General features: G+C 41.0%; 1 protein-coding gene across 1 annotated transcript in view; it reads right to left on the bottom strand.

Moving 5' to 3' along the window:
• Positions 1–3,333: 3,333 nt before the first annotated feature.
• The window catches only part of LOC124776943, a 106,848-nt gene continuing 91,550 nt past the window's right edge, over positions 3,334–18,631 (bottom strand). Inside the window, exon 3 of the mRNA XM_047252166.1 lies at positions 3,334–3,595. Coding sequence (XP_047108122.1) covers positions 3,534–3,595 — 62 coding nt within the window. The 3' untranslated portion in view covers positions 3,334–3,533. The remainder of the gene's footprint in view (positions 3,596–18,631) is intronic.

Genomic DNA, 18,631 nt, shown 5'->3' with positions numbered 1-18,631 from the left:
AGCGCAGTATTTTTGCCTGAACTAAGGAATTTTATCCCGAAGAAGGATGTTAGATGCAACAAATTAAAATTATATTTCCCTTCACACCATGTGGATCTGGTGACATATTACCTCCATATACGACATGGCCATTATGGGGCCAACAAATCCATTGCTAAATTAAGAGGGAAAGTCAATTTCCAAAACATGAATTGTATAGTAGCAGAAGCAACCTGTGCTGTTTGACAGAAGTTACATGCAGTAAATAGTACGGTGCAGGGACAATATGCACAATGAAGGACCAAGTGAACCTCTGGAATTACATCGACAACGATCCATATTGTGTGCTGTTAAAAACCAGACAGACTTCCGATTGCCTTCGATTGCCTTAATATATTCGTCCTCGGAAATATTCATGTGATAATATTGTTGCATGTGATAATATTGTAAATTACGCCGTCACGCAGTGCTGATGTAGGCGTAAAGATAAACACCAACCAGTACCGAATTCAATGATAATCTTATCCCCACACTCCACTATCAATAAAAGATAATTAGATATAACCTCGGAAACTAAACATAAAACTTGGTAATTTGAAAGAAAAAGAAAGAAAGCAAAACAATACTTGTAATGCAGAGAGTAGAATCACAATAGCGACAGCCTTACTTATCTGTTAAAAAAATTCTGTTAGCACATCGTATCGTGTTAAGAGGATTCACGTTGTTGTTCATCTCTGTTAATGATTGCATACGATTCCGTCAGTGTTGTGCATGCGTAGCTTCAACTCTCTGTCGTTCTTCGCCTCTACTCGCTTATTATATGATTACAAAACGAAAGTATGCTCAGTTTTAATTCCCATTTTATTTTATTTTTTCCTTTCTTTGGCTTAACGACTACACTCACCTATTACCAAGATTTTTTGTTTGACTGAGTGTTCGTGGGTTCATCAAGGCCCAAAGGAAATGGCAAGTGATAAATTGACAGTATAGTAATGAAGTAACATGAAACATTAATGGCAATTGTTCCAGCATATCGCATCATTCTAACTGCAGGCATAGTACATTCAAGGAATGAAAGGAAATTCAGACAGCGGTTGTATTGAATCCAGCGGCCCTCACTGCAAAAACTGAGGCATAAATTTCGATGTGCTGCAAATATAAAACTGAACTAAACTTGGTTGGGTGAAACTTACTCAGAGCGAGAAAGCCAAATGGTTAAGATATAATAGTCATATAATCATATTGACTTCAGTGGTACAAGGGAGGTTAATAATGTACTTTTCTCTCATTGAATAGCTGTCATTAATAACTGGAATGAAGAAGTTACTTTCTATTAATCGGTAAATCATGGCATCCAATGGAATTAACAGTTATTGTGCAAAATGCTTTTGCACGTGATAGGGCGGGGTGTACGAGGTTGTGCTAAAAACTATGCCTCTGAATTTGTTTATGTGTTCCCAATACAGGTCACAGTATTACACGTCGTGCATATTACTCTATCGATATTCTCGCTTCGATAACTAGTTGCAACCATCTGCCGACGAGGGCTACGTATTGTAGCGTGTAACATGGCCGTGTGTAACGTAACTATGACAGAGAAATAGCTTCCTGTGTCCATTCAAGAAACTGAAAATACCACCTCGAAGAGTTCTTGCACATAGGGAGCCACCTTCCCTTCATCATGACAACGACAGGGCACGCAGGAGCGCTACGATATTTGTATCAACCCGACGCCTTGTAAAGGATGTCGTAGATCATCTTCCATACGGTACCCACTTGGCCTCATCCACCCTTCATCTGATTCCAAAGCTGGAAGAAAACTTTCGAGGATTTCACATTGATAGTGATGAATCGGTAGAAGTAAGATTGTGGCCCCTTCAACAAAGTCAAATATTCTACTGCGACAGTATTAGCAAACTTTTGGGATAAACTCTTTCGTCGCCATGACTACTATGACAAGAAATAAACATATAGCCCTGAAGAATAACGTTGTAGAGAGCTGTTGTTGTTGTTATGGTCATCCATCCAGACTGATTTGATGCAGCTCTCCAGGCTGCTCTATCCTTGGCAAGCCTCTCTGAATAAATATTACAACCTACATCCTTCTGAATCTTATTATTGTATTACTCTCTTGGCCTCTCTGTACAATTTTTACCCTCCTCACTTCCACAACCCCCTACTCTCCCTCCTCTTAATACTAAACTGACGATCCTTTGTGCCTCAGAACGTGTCCTACCAGCCGATTCCTTCTTGTCGTCAAGTTGCACCACAATTTCCTCTTCTCACTATTTCTGGTCAGTACCTCCTCATTTGTTAGATGATCCATCCATCTAATGTTCAGCATTCTTCTGACGCACCGCATTTCGAAAGCTTCTGTTCTCTTCTTGTCTAAACTCGTTATCGTCCACGCTTCACTTCCGTATATGGCTACACTCCATACAAATACTTTCAGAAAGGACTTCCTGTGACTTAAATGTGTACTCGAAGTTGATAAATTTCTCTACTTCAGAAACGCTTTCCTCGTCATGGCCAGTCTACAGTTTATATCCTCCCTACCTCAACAATCATCAGTTATTTTGTTTCCTAAATAGCAGAATTCATTTACTACTTCAAGTGTCTCACTTCCTGGTCTAATTCCCTAAGCATCACCTGATTTAATTCGCCTACATTCCATTATCATTGTTTTTCTTTTGCTGACGTTCATGTAGAAAGATAATAAAATTTATTTTATTTAGAAAACTTTGAAAACCCTCACATATAAATATTCAGACGCATTATGTTTCAACAGGCCCTTGGTATTTAAGTTTCACTCAAGAAGGGCTAGTAACTCAGACGGTAAACGATCGCTTTTATTACATCGATAATGTCAACCCGCATCTTGGCGTGATATTTCTCAGTTCACTTTACATAATAACTTGAAATAAAACCATGTAGAACAGTGAGATATGACATCTTTTTCTCTGGATTATAAATGTTTCACGTATATCCCAGGCCACGTAAGGCCAAGCCATGGCGTCAGGCCTAAGTCATTGCTGTGGCCGCCGGTGTCCTCGGGGCAGTCAATGCACTACGACTGAAACAGAATATTTTGATTATACGAGGTCATCAGGATAATCGATGAAATGCATTTGATATTGTTAATAATGAGTCATTGTTTGACAGTATTTACGTGAAGCTACAGATAGAGATATATCTTCTGCAGCTTAAATGTAACAATTCAGTCATGAAACTACACTATTTTTGCGTCAGCGTACAAGTATTACAGAAACAATAGAAACATATAAAGAAGACGAATGCAATGTTTTCAAATACTAATCTTTACAGTAATGAAATTTAATGCATGTCGTGAAGTAATCAGGAACTGCGTTGGAGAAGAGGATGAGTTGATTCCGCCGGTTATTTCTGAGTAAAAGAAGTAAGTCGTGACGCTGTTGCAGTTTCTTGGCTCCTCTGGAAACGGTAGATGTCTTCAGTCAGCAGGCCAGAGATTTAATCTTCACTCACTCGCAGGCGAGTCAGTCCCTTCAAGGAGAGCCCACAGAGTTGCAATACACCTAGTTCCTGGGACAATCTGACAGGTATGGTTTACACTGACTCTTCGGTTTCACCACGTAAACTGCAACGAAAAGAAATACATTTTAATAATGATAGGAATTATGAAAATAACTCAGCAGTTTAATTTTACTGGTGATACGACAGCTGTAAGTCCTCGCCTTTTTTACAGAGCATGAATTTCAATATCAGTACTGTGACGAGATTATGTTATGGTCGTATATCAATGAGAATTTGATGTTCCGCCAGTAGGATTTCGGTGCTACATTTTACGAAGACATGCCTAATAGGCGGCGAAGTTGTTAAGAGTGCCGTAATAATGGCGCAACCATCGTAACTGGTGACAATCGTGCGGTGTTACCGGATTCATATCCTTACTGGCACGATAGCAAACAGTTGGGAGATGGACCATGCGAGTAAACATGACGTATGGCGCACATCGCAAGTTTGAGAATGTAACTAGAACCAAGCTCCTCTAGGAGGGTAACGCTCCTGGCTTGCGAAGAATTCAGTAAGTTACACGTGTGTCCTGTGACGTGACAAATGGCGATAACCTCGGGGATCTTAGGCTCCTTTCCTGGAAACTTATCTGGAGACCCCCGAGTTTGTGATTTGGGAGTGGTGAGCATTGCCGGTCCCCAGTAACCGTAAAACTTTGTCCTACGTGAGCAATCTTATGCGAATGTGGCCCGACAAGAGACCACTGTAACACTGGAACGATCCAACGTGAAGCGTTGCCTTGTGGTTACTCTGTCCTAAGTGTGCAGCGCCGCCGCCGTATTCCGCCGTCTACACGTTCGCCCAGACAGTACAGTTCGTTCAATTTGAATTAACGAAAGAGGTTTTAATTCCAAACACTTACTAAAAAAGCTGTCGATGATAAAGTTTTGAACCAAATATTATGTATTTGGAAAAATATATTTGTAGAGAATTTCTTCTTTACACGACACAACTTAAGTGTCAAAAATTACTATTCAAGACGTATGCCCAAATATTGCCTAAAATGTTTGAATATATCGTGGACACTGAAGACCAACTCTGCAATTGAATTTCACATATTTCATTGGACCCATTTCCGTTGAACAACAGCTGCTTGTGTAAGGCCTATATTATTTTCGCATTCCAGCAGTGATTAACAAGTAACAGACAGCAAAACCTAAAGCAGTATTCGTGGAGGTATGTACCATCTATGCATAAGCGGTACATATATCCACGAAATGAAAGTACCTAAGGGAAAGACGGAAAACAGAAAAAATTACGGTATTGTGTCCGAGTTATAGATCAAATCTTCGAGTGGAAATATCGCTAGGCCCATATCACATCCCTTCGAAACTGGTAGTCAAATACATGTGACTCGTGATCGAACACTAATTAACTTGGAAGGTGAACACGAAGTATGTGGCTACGAAATGTGAGCTAGCTGTCACTATAATCAGAAAACTTTGAGAGCTTTTCTGGTAGCAATGCGGGCCATCCCTAGCAATTCACTCTTGGGTGAAGCACATGCACCTCATAAGATATCTATTTTTTATGTTATTGGATGTGTTAATATTTCTAAATGAGAGTGATATATTCGAAGAATTGTGGTCAGAAGAACAGTTGCTAGACAACTGTATGTGTGTCTGCGGTGGCAGCACTGTGGGATTGTAGAACCTTCGACAGTCAGTAGTGGAAAGCTGCGGTGGGCAGCAGACGGGGTTCGTTGAGAATACAGTGTAATGCATGGACGCCCTTTTGGAATTATGTGAGATGCAGATTTATTACGAGGAGGAATAATGATCTCAGAATAGTGGTTGGATAAAATATGGACTTAGGAAATGGCTTTGAAATGAAAACATGAAATGACTTCATGAGTTAAGAAGTTACGTTTTATTTTTATTGACTTGTTGGTCCTCTTCACCTTTGTCGCAGTCGAGTTTTGATAATAATTCTGATGATGACCTTCTGAGTTAATTTACTGCACCATACCATGGAAGTTATTAGATTAAATGAAGTTTGATATTAGGGTCTGTATATTTTTTTATAAGTTCCTTGCTAACTGAAATTTCGGAACATAAACGTTGAGTCACGTGTTTCACTGGCATTCTTGAAAATTATTGGACCCAATTCCTTTGGAGCAACTAGTTTTTTTTTGTCTGCCAGTAGTTCATTTTTCAGGTGCAATTCGTAATACATGTTTGTTTCGTTTCTTTACGCAATGTAGATTCTGTCAGTTTGTTTTACAAGTGCTATACGTCAGCGCAGATATTTTTGTGCGTTTCGGATTACATTTCTATACAGGGAGATATTACAGTTTGCTTTGTTTTCTTTACATATTTGTGTATTTTCAAACAGTTCGCACTAATGAAGTCTACCGAGCGTGAAATTATTTGTTTTTTTATTTATTGGCATATGAATAACTTTGGTTTTCACTCACAGGATTCTATTCCATTTCATGCAAGTGATTTGTCTTTGAACTTGGTAGTACAATTAAGTTTCAGTTTTCATTCCCAGGTTTGTATTTACGACGACACACACAAGTAAACACTACCCACTAACAACCTCCAATCCAACTCCCCCGGTAATATCCCTGCACCAAATTTCTTCTCACAAGGATTCAAATGTCATCATACAGTGATGAACTGGACACTTCTGATTCACTGTAGTGCTTGCCCCTCTATTCCAAGCGAATTTAGATGCTCACAAGGGAACCTCCCCATCGCACCCCACTCAGATTTAGTTATAAGTTGGCACAGTTGATAGGGCTTGAAAAACTGGACACAGATCAATCGAGAAAACAGGAAGAAGTTGTGTGGAACTATGAAAAAAATAAGCAAAATATACAAACTGAGTAGTCCATGTGAAAGATAAGCAACATCAAGGACAATATCAGCTCAGCAGTGCCGTGTTCCCGTGGTTAGCGTGAGCAGCTGTGGAGCGAGAGGTCTTTGATTCAAGTATTCCTTCGAGTGAAAAGTTTAATTTTTTATTTTCAGTTTATGTCACAAACTGTTATGTTTTCATCACTTTTTGGGAGTGATTATCACATCCACAAGAAAACCTAAATAGGGCAAGGTAGAAGAATCTTTTTACCCATTCGCCAAGTGTACAAGTTAGGTGGGTCGACAACATATTCCTGTCGTGTGACGCACATGCCGTCACCAGTGTCGTATAAAATACATCACACGTGTTTTCCTGTGGAAGAGTCGGTTGACCTATGACCTTGCGATCAAATGTTTTCGGTTCCCATTGGAGAGGCACGTCCTTTCGTCTACTAATCGCACGGTTTTGCGGTGCACTTATTACAGTGAACAGAGACGTCAATAAACGAACGGACAGATCATAACTTTACGAAAATAAAGAAAATAACTTTTTCACTCGGGGGAAGACTTGAACCAAGGACCTCTCGCTCCACAGCTGCTGTCGCTAACCGCGGGACAACGGCACTGCTGAGCTTACACTTCCCTTGATGTTGCATATCTTGCGCATGACTACTCAGTTTGTATATTTTGTTTATTTTTCCATAGTTCCACACAACTTCTTCCTGTTTTCTCGATTGATCTGTGTTCAGTTTTTTAAGCCCTATCCACTGTGCCAACTTATTACTAAATCTGAGGGAGGTGCGATGGGGAGGTTCCCATGTCAGAAGATTTCAGGAATAACCATTAGAGCACGTAGGCTAAACACATTTAACGTTCCTTTCCCAATGAAACTGTGGAAGATGAACGTAATAACTGGGTATCTGTTCACAAAATATATCTACACTGACGGCTCCAAAAGCAGTGACTTTGTTGCAAGGAAGTACTGGGCTTCATGTTAGCAGAAGTCTGTTATATTCACAATTCCGGCAATGGCAAGTGATATGACCATGGAAGTTCTTAAGATACTAGAAGCATTCGTTCTGATTCAGGGTGACGGCTTCTTTATATTTCCGACTCAATGACTCTTTATCTCCTGTAACAGTACTTAAAAACTTTGAACCTGTTAACTCATAAGCCCCCCCCCCCCCCCAATGAACCTTGCCGTTGGTGGGGAGGCTTGCGTGCCTCAGCGATACAGCTAGCCGTACCGTAGGTGCAACCACAACGGAGGGGTATCTGTTGAGAGGCCAGACAAACGTATGGTTCCTGAAGAGGGGCAGCAGCCTTTTCAGTAGCTGCAGGGGCAACAGTCTGGATGATTGACTCATGTGGCCTTGTAACACTAACCAAAACGGCCTTGCTGTGCTGGCACTGCGAACGGCTGAAAGCAAGGGGAAACTACGGCCGTAATTTTTCCGGAGGGAATGCTGCTCTACTGTATGGATAAATGATGATGGCGTCCTCTTGGGTAAAATAGTCCCCCATTCGGATCTCCGCGGGGGGACTACTCAGGAGGACGTCGTTATCAGGAGGAAGAAAACTGGCGTTTTCCGGATCGGAGCGTGGAATGTCATATCGCTTAATCGGGCAGGTAGGTTAGAAAATTTAAAACGGGAGATTGATAGGTTAAAGTTAGATGTAGTAGGAATTAGTGAAGTTCGGTGGCAGGAGGAACAAGACTTTAGGTCAGGTGAATACAGGGTTATGAATACAAAATCAAATAGGGGTAATGCAGGAGTAGGTTTGATAATTTATAAAACAATAGAAATGCGGGTAAGCTACTACAAACATCACAGCGAACGCATTGTTGTGGCCAAGATCGACAAGAAACCCACGCCTACGATAGTAGTACATGTCTATATGCCAACTAACTCTGCAGATGATGAAGAAATTGAAGAAATGTATGATGAAATAAAAGAAATTATTCAGATAGTGAAGGGAGACGAAAATTTAATAGTCATGGTTGACTGGAATTCGGTAGTAGGACAAGGGAGAGAAGGAAACGTAGTAGGTGAATATGGATTGGGGGTAAGAAATGAGAGAGGAAGCCGCCTGGTGGAATTTTGCACGAGCACTACTTAATCATAGCTAACAATTGGTTCAAGAATCATAAAAGAAGGTTGTATACATGGAAGAAGCCTGGAGATACTAAAAGGTATCAGATAGATTATATAATGGTCAGACAGAGATTTAGGAACCAGATTTTTAATTGTAAGACATTTCCAGGGGCAGATGTGGACTCTGACCACAATCTATTGGTTATGAACTGTAGAGAAAAACTGAAGAAACTGCAAAAAGGTGGGAATTTAAGGAGATGGGACCTGGATAAACTGACTAAACCAGAGGTTGTAGAGAGTTTCAGGGAAAGCATAAGGGAACAATTGACAATAATGGGGGAAAGAAATACAGTAGAAGAAGAATGGGTAGCTCTGAGGGATGAAGTAGTGAAGCCAGCAGAGGATCAAGTAGGTAAAAAGATGAGGGCTAGTAGAAATCTTTGGATGACAGAAGAAATATTGAATTTAATTGATGAAAGGAGAATATATAAAAATACAGTAAACGAAGCAGGCAAAAAGGGATACAAACGTCTCAAAAATGAGATCGACGGGAAGTGCAAAATGGCTAAGCAGGCATGGCTAGAGGGCAAATGTAAGGATGTAGAGACTTATCTCACTTGGGGTAAGTTAGATACTGCCTAGAGGAAAATTAAAGAGACCTTAGGAGAAAAGAGAACCACTTGTATGAATATCAAGGGCTCAGATGGGAACCCAGTTCTAAGCAGTGAAGGGAAAGCAGAAAGGTGGAAGGAGTATATAGAGGGTCTATACAAGGGCGATGCACTTGAGGACAATGTTATAGAAATGGAAGAGGATGTAGATGAATATGGAATGGGAGATATGATACTGCCTGAAGAGTTTGATAGAGCACTAAAAGACCTAAGTCGAAACAAGGCCCCGGGAGTAGACAACATCCCATCAGAACTACTGAAAGCCTCGGGAGAGCCAGCCCTGACAAAACTTTACCATCTGGTGAGCAAAATGTATGAGACAGGCGAAATACCCTCACAACTTCAAGAAGAACATAATAATTCCAATCCCAAAGAAAGCAGGCGTTGCCAGATGTGAAACTTACCGAACTATCAGTTTAATAAGTCACGGCTGCAAATTACTAACGCGAATTCTTTACAGACGAATGGAAAAACTGGTAGAAGCCGACCTTGGGGAAGATCAGTTTGGATTCCGTAGAAATATGGGAACGCGTGAGGCAATACTGACCCTACGACTTATTTTAGAAGCTAGATTAAGAAAAGGCAAACCTACGTTTCTAGCATTTGTGGACTTAGAGAAAGCTTTTGACAATGTTGACTGGAATATTCTCTTTCAAATTCTGAAGGTGGCAGGGGTAAAATAAAGGGAGCGAAAGGCTATTTACAATTTGTACAGGAACCAGATGGCAGTTATAAGAGTCGAAGGGTATGAAAGGAAAGCAGTGGTTCTGAAGGGAGTGAGACAGGGTTGTAGCCTCTCCCCGATGTTGTTCAGTCTGTATATTGAGCAAGCAGTAAAGGAAACAAAAGAAAAATTCGGAGTAGGTATTAAAATCTATGGAGAAGAAATAAAAACTTTGAGGTTCGCCGATGACATTGTAATTCTGTCAGAGACAGCAAAGGACTTGGAAGAGCAGTTGAACGGAATGGACAGTGTTTTGAAAGGAGGATATAAGATGAACATCAACAAAAGCAAAACGAGGGTAATGGAATGTAGTCGAATTAAGTCGGGTGATGCTGAGGGAATTAGATTAGAAAATGTTACACTTAAAGTAGTAAAGGCGTTTTGCTATTTGGGGAGCAAAATAACTGATGACGGTCGGAGTAGAGAGGATATAAAATGTAGACTGGCAATTGGAAGGAAGGCGCTTCTGAAGAAGAGATATTTGTTAACATCGAGTATAGATTTAAGTGTCAGGAAGACGTTTCTGAAAGTATATGTATGGAGGTTAGCTATGTATGGAAGCGAAACATGGACGATAAATAGTTTGGACAAGAAGAGAATAGAAGCTTTCGAAATGTGGTGCTACAGAAGAATGCTGAAGATTAGATGGGTAGATCATATAACTAATGAGGTGGTATTGAATATAATTGGGAAGAAGAGATGTTTGTGGCACAACTTAACTAGAAGAAGGGATCGGCTGGTAGGACATGTTCTGAGGCATCAAGGGATCACCAATTTAGTATTGGAGGGCAGCGTGGAGGGTAAAAATCGTAGAGGGAGACCAAGGGATGAATGCACTAAGCAGATTCGGAGGGATGTAGGCTGCAGTACGTACTGGGTGAAAAAGAAGCTTGCACAGGATAGAGTAGCGTGGAGAGCTGCATCAAACCAGTTTCAGGACGGAAGAGCACAACAACAACAACCCATAAACAATTCGTATAAATGATTATCGAAGTGTTGGAATCGATGCGCTTTCGCTTGGCTGAAATAACACTGTGGGATCACTGGCAAAGAAGCTGTATGCCGCTTAACCAAGGAGACTGCGTGACGGGGTTTTGCACCTGGACTGGAATCTTCAACACGGATTACCGGCATCTCCTGCACAGTAGGTGTTGATTACATTCCGTCGTGAGCTTACTTCAAGTGAACGCCAGACTGTCGCCTAACCGCTGCCACTGATTCAACGCTGCCAGGTGATTCAACGGAACCCTTCTAAGCTACTGTACTTTTTGAAGTATAACAACAATTATGTACTTTTTGTCCAGTGCTCCTTCCATACTATTCTTATCTTTAAGCTCTCAAGTTCCATATTTGTATCTGATCACGAAGTGTCCTCAATACGTCCCAATTGTCTGTCCAGTGTTCTACGTGTGTAGCCGTGAGTGCATTACAACAGAACTTACTGAGATCGATAAGCAAATAAGCCGAAGTGCCGAAGTGTTTCGGCGTTGCAAGAAGCATCGCATTGAATATTTATACCGCTTACAAAGAAAGCAGCATCTGGTATGGTCTTGCTTATAAAAATAACTGCCTGATTCTGTCAGACGAGATTTCTCGTATCTGCAAACTTTTGAGCCTATAAGTTTCACTCGCTTTGTCTGTCACTAAAAAATGGTAGTAGTTGCTTCTCACTTACATATGTGCATTATGTTAAGGGGAAGCTACCGCACGACTACCAGATTCGTGACATCGGAGACACAAGACACATCATGAAGGGTAGATTCTTCTGCTCTGAGGGAATAGTGCCAACCCAAAGGGAGAATGGCGACCACCTACGGGAATGTAGATACTTACGGCAAAGGTAGTCACTTAGCAAATAGCAGATAAATGGTGATGCCTTATGTCCCCTGTGTGTCTGTGTGTGATTGACAAAAAACAATTCCTGAGCTGCAAGTCAAAATCCGACGCCTTTCATCGGTAGCTGAACCAGTGATATCGGGGTATGGGGATGGGGATCCCGGGGTTCACGAGGTGGGTGGGAGCCAACATCGCCAGTCACCATTTGTTGTAATATTTGTTTGTGCTTCAACCAGTATTATTGGTCTGCAGAAGGCACGTAGTATGTCGCAGAAGACAGAGATTTTCTCGTAATGGCGTGGCTTGTGCAGTAGGCACAACCTTAATTTTAAATAAAATAAGGATTCACGTTCTAAAGGTGTGGTACGTTCCTAATAGTCAGATGAATGCTGAGGCGAAAGAGTCGACCTCTGGAGATCTTGTAGCACGCCTCTTCTTCTGCACCAAATCGGGATTCTCTGATGGGTTTTATCGAACCAGCGGTACCCGTTGTAATGAAACTGTCTTCGCATCTGAATATAGCAGTTCTCCGTGCGTGTTGTGTCTGCCGGAAGGGATAAAAATACTCAAATGAAAGAGCGGAATTGGCATTTCTCATGGTCAAGTATCTCTGAGAGTTTACCATAACTTAAATGCGTTAAACGGCTAAGAAAGACACTCTTCTCGTCGACATAAAAATAGCGCACCAAGTACCAAATATAAGAAGAAGTACCAAAAATTGAGAACATCCAATACAGATCGACCTGCACTAAACTAAGCTCATGTTTATGTAAAACTCTGTTGGCATGACGAGATATAATGAACACAGACACAGAAAAAATGCAGAAAGATTGACTATAAGGCAGATTTATGCAGTGTAATGGTAGAAGTTGATGGAGATCTGAAGGAAACGGCCTCCGACCACAATAGGAAATGTGTCGCTGTGTGGTTGGGCGAATAGTTTTCCAGTAGATATTGCGCCATTAGACTGCCTCACACACACTCTCAGCTCCAAACATTGCCAGACACTCTCTTAAAAGTCGACTTGGTGTCTGTAGCACTTTGTCACTAGAAAGACATAGTCTCGTCGAAACCACAAAGACATCAATAGCGCATTTGAGCTCTTTAAAACAAGCATCATCACACTACCCATCGTGTCAATTTATACACCCACTGATATTCAGTTCAGAATATATTCGATATTAGCTGTATTATGTTGTTACATGACATGTACTAATCGAAATTTTCGCCATCTGTGTTGGCCTGTTGTTCAATTATATGCCCTCAGAATTATACGGGGTGATTTTTTCCACCATTTACAAACTCTAGGGATTGATCGATGAGAAGGTATGGAACAAAAAAAATCCAATGAATTTATCTTCGGAAATGCTTGGTTTCCATGCAAGAGACCATTTATTGAATCACACTTCGTTAAAGAGACTTGGGTCTAATACTCGCTGTACCACACAGTGGCAGTTACGGAATGCATGGTTTCCCCCGAGATTGCGCTTCAGTTCCTCATACGTCATGACCTAGCACCCTCTCCTGCCATAATAATTGGTAACTTTGTGTCCGATTCACTTCTGTTGCTGACTAACCTTGTAGTGGATGTGATACAGCGTTGTACACAATGGTCACGCATTCGAATCGAGAGCTTGCGGAGATGTTGTTTATTTACGGGAAGTTAAATGCCATTGGGTGCCGGGCGGCAAGGTTGTTTCAGGAGACCTATTCCTGCCGACAACAACCACAGTTATCAATGTTTGCAACTGTGTTTCGCCGTTTGTATGGGACAGGGACGTTTCAGGAGCCAGGAAGTCATGGAGGACGTACACAGAATTTCAGACATCAGACTTGGAGGAAAATGTGGAATGCAACACCCGCATCACTTCCAGGCAGTGGTTCCCCGAGTACAGGATAAGCCAGACGACCGTGTGGAACATTCTCCTTAACGACTGTTACTATCTTTATCGCTTTAAGCGTGTGCAATGCTTACAAGCGACAGACTTTCCACATCTGGAGCAGTTTAGTAACAGGTTTCTTCAACAGGCAACCAAGATTCCGGGATTCGTGTCATCCATCGTATTCACAGATGTAGTCAGCTTTGATACCTTCAAGTTTCACAACTCTCATCTGTCGGAAAGTATGCAGAACCCCCTTGGAATGGTGACAGCGAATCATCAGCATCGGTGCAGCCGGTGTGTGTGGGATGGGACATCTGGGGACCTCAGTTTATGACCATTCTTCCTTCTGCGTCGCCTAACATCCTGGAACTATGAGTGTTTCTTGCGGGTGATTTTGTCTCCCATGCTGGAAGAAGCGCCATTGATGATTCGAATGCTTATGTGGCTGCTACATGTTGGTGCTCCAGTTCTCTTTGCCGTTAACGTCCGGACGCATCTCAGTCGTATCTTCCCTGGTCTTTGGATCGGACGATGTGTTCCAGCTGCATGGCCTGCACGTTCACCGGATTTCAGCCAGTGTAATTTTTAGTTATTGGGCCATCTCAGAAGTATCGTTTATGCAGAGACCATTTCAGATGTGGGGACACTCGAACAGCGTATTCATGCTGCCTTTGACACTGTACAGTGCATCCTGGCAAATGTCAACATACGAGACCGAACACGCTACGGTGGGTACATCCATTAGTTGATGGCACATAGAAACCAGTTTCAGCACATACTGTTCATATGCCTGCATGGTACAGTGTGTATTACACCGCAGTCTCTGTAACAATGAATGTATGTTTTTTAGCATGGAAACCATTTCCGGACAAAAGTCCCTTAGACATTTTTGTTCCGTATCCACTCAGCGAGCAATCCCTAGAGTTCGCAAACGGTTGAAAAAAATCACCCAGTAGAAACACAGGATGAATCTGGTACCTTTATACATGAATGAGAATACCAAGTGTGAAGGTGACCAAAATGTTAATTCTTTTGAGACCGAGCAAAGATTTGTTGTGGTGTTTCCTTTCATTTCCACCTGCTCTAGAAGATTCTTATTTTATTAGAGTTTGAAGCATTATTTTCTTCAAATTGCGCCAGTGGTACTCTGTAAGATCGCTGTCGAAGTTAACCGACTTCAGCACTGTGCGAGATGCGATACACACTTCCGTTCATTAAACACCCACAATATTATTGCACCTGTAACTATGTGGATTCGGTCGGCTCATCTTGAGTTTTCATGGTGATATTTCGCGAGGACACGATGATCAACTTGACAGTATACGCATAGCTGACCTGAAAGCTTCGACAGAAGATGCGTTTTGCTCAGTCAACACCTTCCTTGTTGATTGCAGTGTCTAGCCTGCTTCAAACAGCGGCCACTGGAGGCCAAACGCAATAATATCGTGGTTCTGTAGTAACAAACTTACTACACATATTTGCTTTACCGCTTTTTGTACACATGTCCGTTTTTAGATTCATATTACCGCAACAACTACATCATGAAAGTGAAGACGATGTTAAGGCTCCACAAGTATTCGTACTTGTTTGGGTGCATGTTAATTCAATAGTATCTGTTTTACGACGCGTTTCCAGAAATGTTTTGGAATTATTTACGAACGTTGCTGGTATTCTTAAGGCTGCTTGAACAGTTGAATGCATGACACAATTTTTAAAGCGCATATACCTCAGCTAAAGCTTTCTTCTTAAGTTACGGGTGAATTTGAAAGCCATTAGAAGGATATACTTATTATTTTTTGCCTTTTATATAACTCTTAATCTCACGCTAGAATACAGATACAATTTCTGACGCAGTGTAAATCTTACCTAGTACTACAACTGCGGTACGACCTTCTCCTTTCTCGATATTTTGATCTGGCCTAAGTAACGCACTTTTACCAGATTCTTTTTTCAACCTTCACTGGCTCCTAGTGAAAACGAGAGACAAGCTCTTTTTTATAAACTCCTGAAATTTGGGATAATTTTTGCAATGCTTATACAGTTGCTTACTGTTACAGTGTATCATCGTCCGTAGGTAGCATAAATTTCTGTCTGATAGTAGATTGTAGATGTTTCTCACTAGACTTTGAATGAGTGCATGCATTAATTTCATGCCAAGATGATCTTTCCGACAAGGCGAAGTCCAGTACGTTCACATAGCATTGCCGAGTTTACCTAACTCACCGTCTCTACGTCGACGGGTCGCTAAATTGTAAACTTTTCTGCATGTAAATAAGCATCTCAGGGGTACTGTTTATATACACCAATCCCATTGTGGTCCTTCAACAGGGTACAACGGAACGTATTTCCTGACTATCGCTTCATACTTTTTAACGTACCATAGGTGTATGTACAATGCTGCCAACACATTCACTGTGAAAATTTACCACACGCTATGGACCACGACACTCGTGGCAATTTCCGTCGCCTGTTAAAACATCTCTTCGTAAAATGTTGAAACTTCGGCCCGTTGCGAATTTGATGTCGCCCTATACAACATAATCCTCATAAAAGAATTCAAGACTGTAGAAGAATAAAAAGTGCAGCAGAGTTAAGGGGAACGCAAATTACTGTAAAAAGCAGATTAAATATGAGCAATAGGTTGCTCTCTATAGTTATGGTGAAGAATCTTGAATAGAGGCAGTTTCGTGAAGTGGATAGTCCTGCATTAAGCACGGTGTGGTAGAGGTACCACTCTTCCCTTTTGTTTGATTTCACTAATATTTTATGTTCCTTGTGGAATGCTTCGGGATTTGTTTCACCAAACAATCTTTTATCTTCTCAATTTTGAACAGAAAACAGCTTTGCTTAAAGAAGCTTACGTTTAGGTAGCTGGTGGTAGCAAGAATACAGCTTCAACGAATTAGCATACAAGTAGAACTTGTTGTCTGCCTCGACACAAATGGTATCATCATCTTCCGTGTCTGACGATCTCGCCAAAGATGTTCTCACAGCCGGGATGTTGCCGGTGGTTAGTTTCCCACTCGAGATGGTGGTCGACTCTTCTGGTTGCCCAAGGACGTCCGCCACTGCTACCAGTGCTGTAAATATCGATGAACATAATTGCATACCGCTTTTTCGTCTAATGGCTAATAGAGCTATTCTATCATTTTGCACTGCAACACTACTCTAAGCTATTGTGACAGTACCAACTGCTAGAGTGACAGTACTGAGGCATAGAGCAACTCTACTGAGACGTAGCACGAATGCTGTCACTTGCTAACATATCTCCACTGTATGGTAATGATACTGATGTTGTCTGGTAGTGTGATTCTGAGACTGATATTCTTATGACTTATGTGAAAACCATGTGACTACAATCATGGAAAGTGCAGTAAGAGATACCGGATATTTGTGACATTTATGTACAAAACCTAAAGTCGTACTGTACCGCAACGCGAGAGCATGCACTCTTTGGTGCTAATACAACAGATAGGACGGAAGCAGCTAGCAAAAGGATTACAGATGCAGCGTAAATTAAGTGGTGAATAATACAATCACTGGAAAGATTTGTTTGGACTTCTTTGGCCCAGAGAACTGATGTCAAGCAGCTGGAAATGAGTGAAAGTACATGTAAGAATGTCTATTACCTCCTTCATCTCTAGTACATTCGTTCGTCTAATTCATTCATGGTGTAACTATGCCGCCTGCAGTTATTTTAACCTTGTGGTTGAACGTTTTGACTTGGCTGAAAGGCGACACTGGTGGAGGCGACAGAGCCAGCTTCGGTAGCCACATGGCTGCCGGCGAGCAATCGGCAAGTGACAGGATGTCGGAGGTTTACTTCCACGCGTGGAAGGGGTGAAGGCCGGCCGATATGGCCTAGCGGTTCTAGGCGCTTCTGTCTGGAACATCGTGACCGCTACAGTCGCAGGTTTGAATCCTGCCACGGGCGTGGATGTGTGTGATGTTCTTAGGTTATTTAGGTTTAAGTAGTTCTACGTTCTAGGGGAATGATGACGTCAGATGATAAGTCCCACAGTGCTCAGAGCCATTTTGAAGGGGTGAGCTGCGCGCTAAATTATGCAGAATGCCATAGCTATTATCACGAACAGCAACACCTCTATGTATCTTTCTTGTATTGAATTTTGATGTATTGGATATCTTTATCTCTGTGAACGTGCCAGATCACTATACTCTCCCACAACATTATTGCAGGATGACATACTTCGTATCTTAACTTCGGTAAACAGGTGTCATATATATACACATATATATATATATATATATATATATATATATATATATATATATATATATATATATATATATAAGATAGAACTGGATTTCTAGTTAACATCTAATTTATTTGCCATAGTTAATTAAACATTAAATGTGGCCTATTTGAAAGATCTCTCACATGGAAGTGATAGATTAAATGTAATACTCCATACCAGCACTAAACAGAAAGCAGAAAGGTGCTTTTATTCAACAGGCTACCTTCATTTTTAGCAAGTTTATGAACCATTCCTTGAACATTTGTCGTATGTGCATGTTGTAATGGTTCTTTATTTACGTGACCAATACGGCACTCCAACCCCAGTTCTAGATACCAGTAATATCGTACTACTTTCCTGCTAAGTAACACACATATGTTTGTGACAATATTCACATTTGGTTTTATTAATGTATAGGTACTCCGATGTATCGATATGTTACAGTGATATGGTTCTTGTGTGTATTCATTTCTGTCTCATAATCTTTGACTTATTTGTAACCGTTTTGGCGCGAATGCGCACAGAGCAGTCCTTGTTTCACTTTGCAGAAATTAAGTTGTTATTTCGCTTTGTAAAACAACAGTCAAGTCTTGTGTTTGGTTTAAGTGGAAATCAAATATATGAAGATTGATACAAAACTGTTTTCTTGATGATGTGACAATTAAGAAGAAGTATATGTGAATTTACAAGAAGTTAAAAAAAGTATGGATCGTGAACACCAAGTCAAAAATTATTTGTTCCATACCAATGTTCTGATTTATGATTGTTTGATCATTATGAATTTCCTGAAAAACGCATTTTAGATATTGCTGAAATACAGATCTGGATCTTCT

The sequence above is a fragment of the Schistocerca piceifrons genome, chromosome 2, assembly GCF_021461385.2.
Source record: "Schistocerca piceifrons isolate TAMUIC-IGC-003096 chromosome 2, iqSchPice1.1, whole genome shotgun sequence".
In the NCBI taxonomy this organism is placed as follows: domain Eukaryota; kingdom Metazoa; phylum Arthropoda; class Insecta; order Orthoptera; family Acrididae; genus Schistocerca; species Schistocerca piceifrons.
Note: the sequence above shows the minus strand (reverse complement) of the source record. Positions and strands in the feature narration are given on the sequence as shown.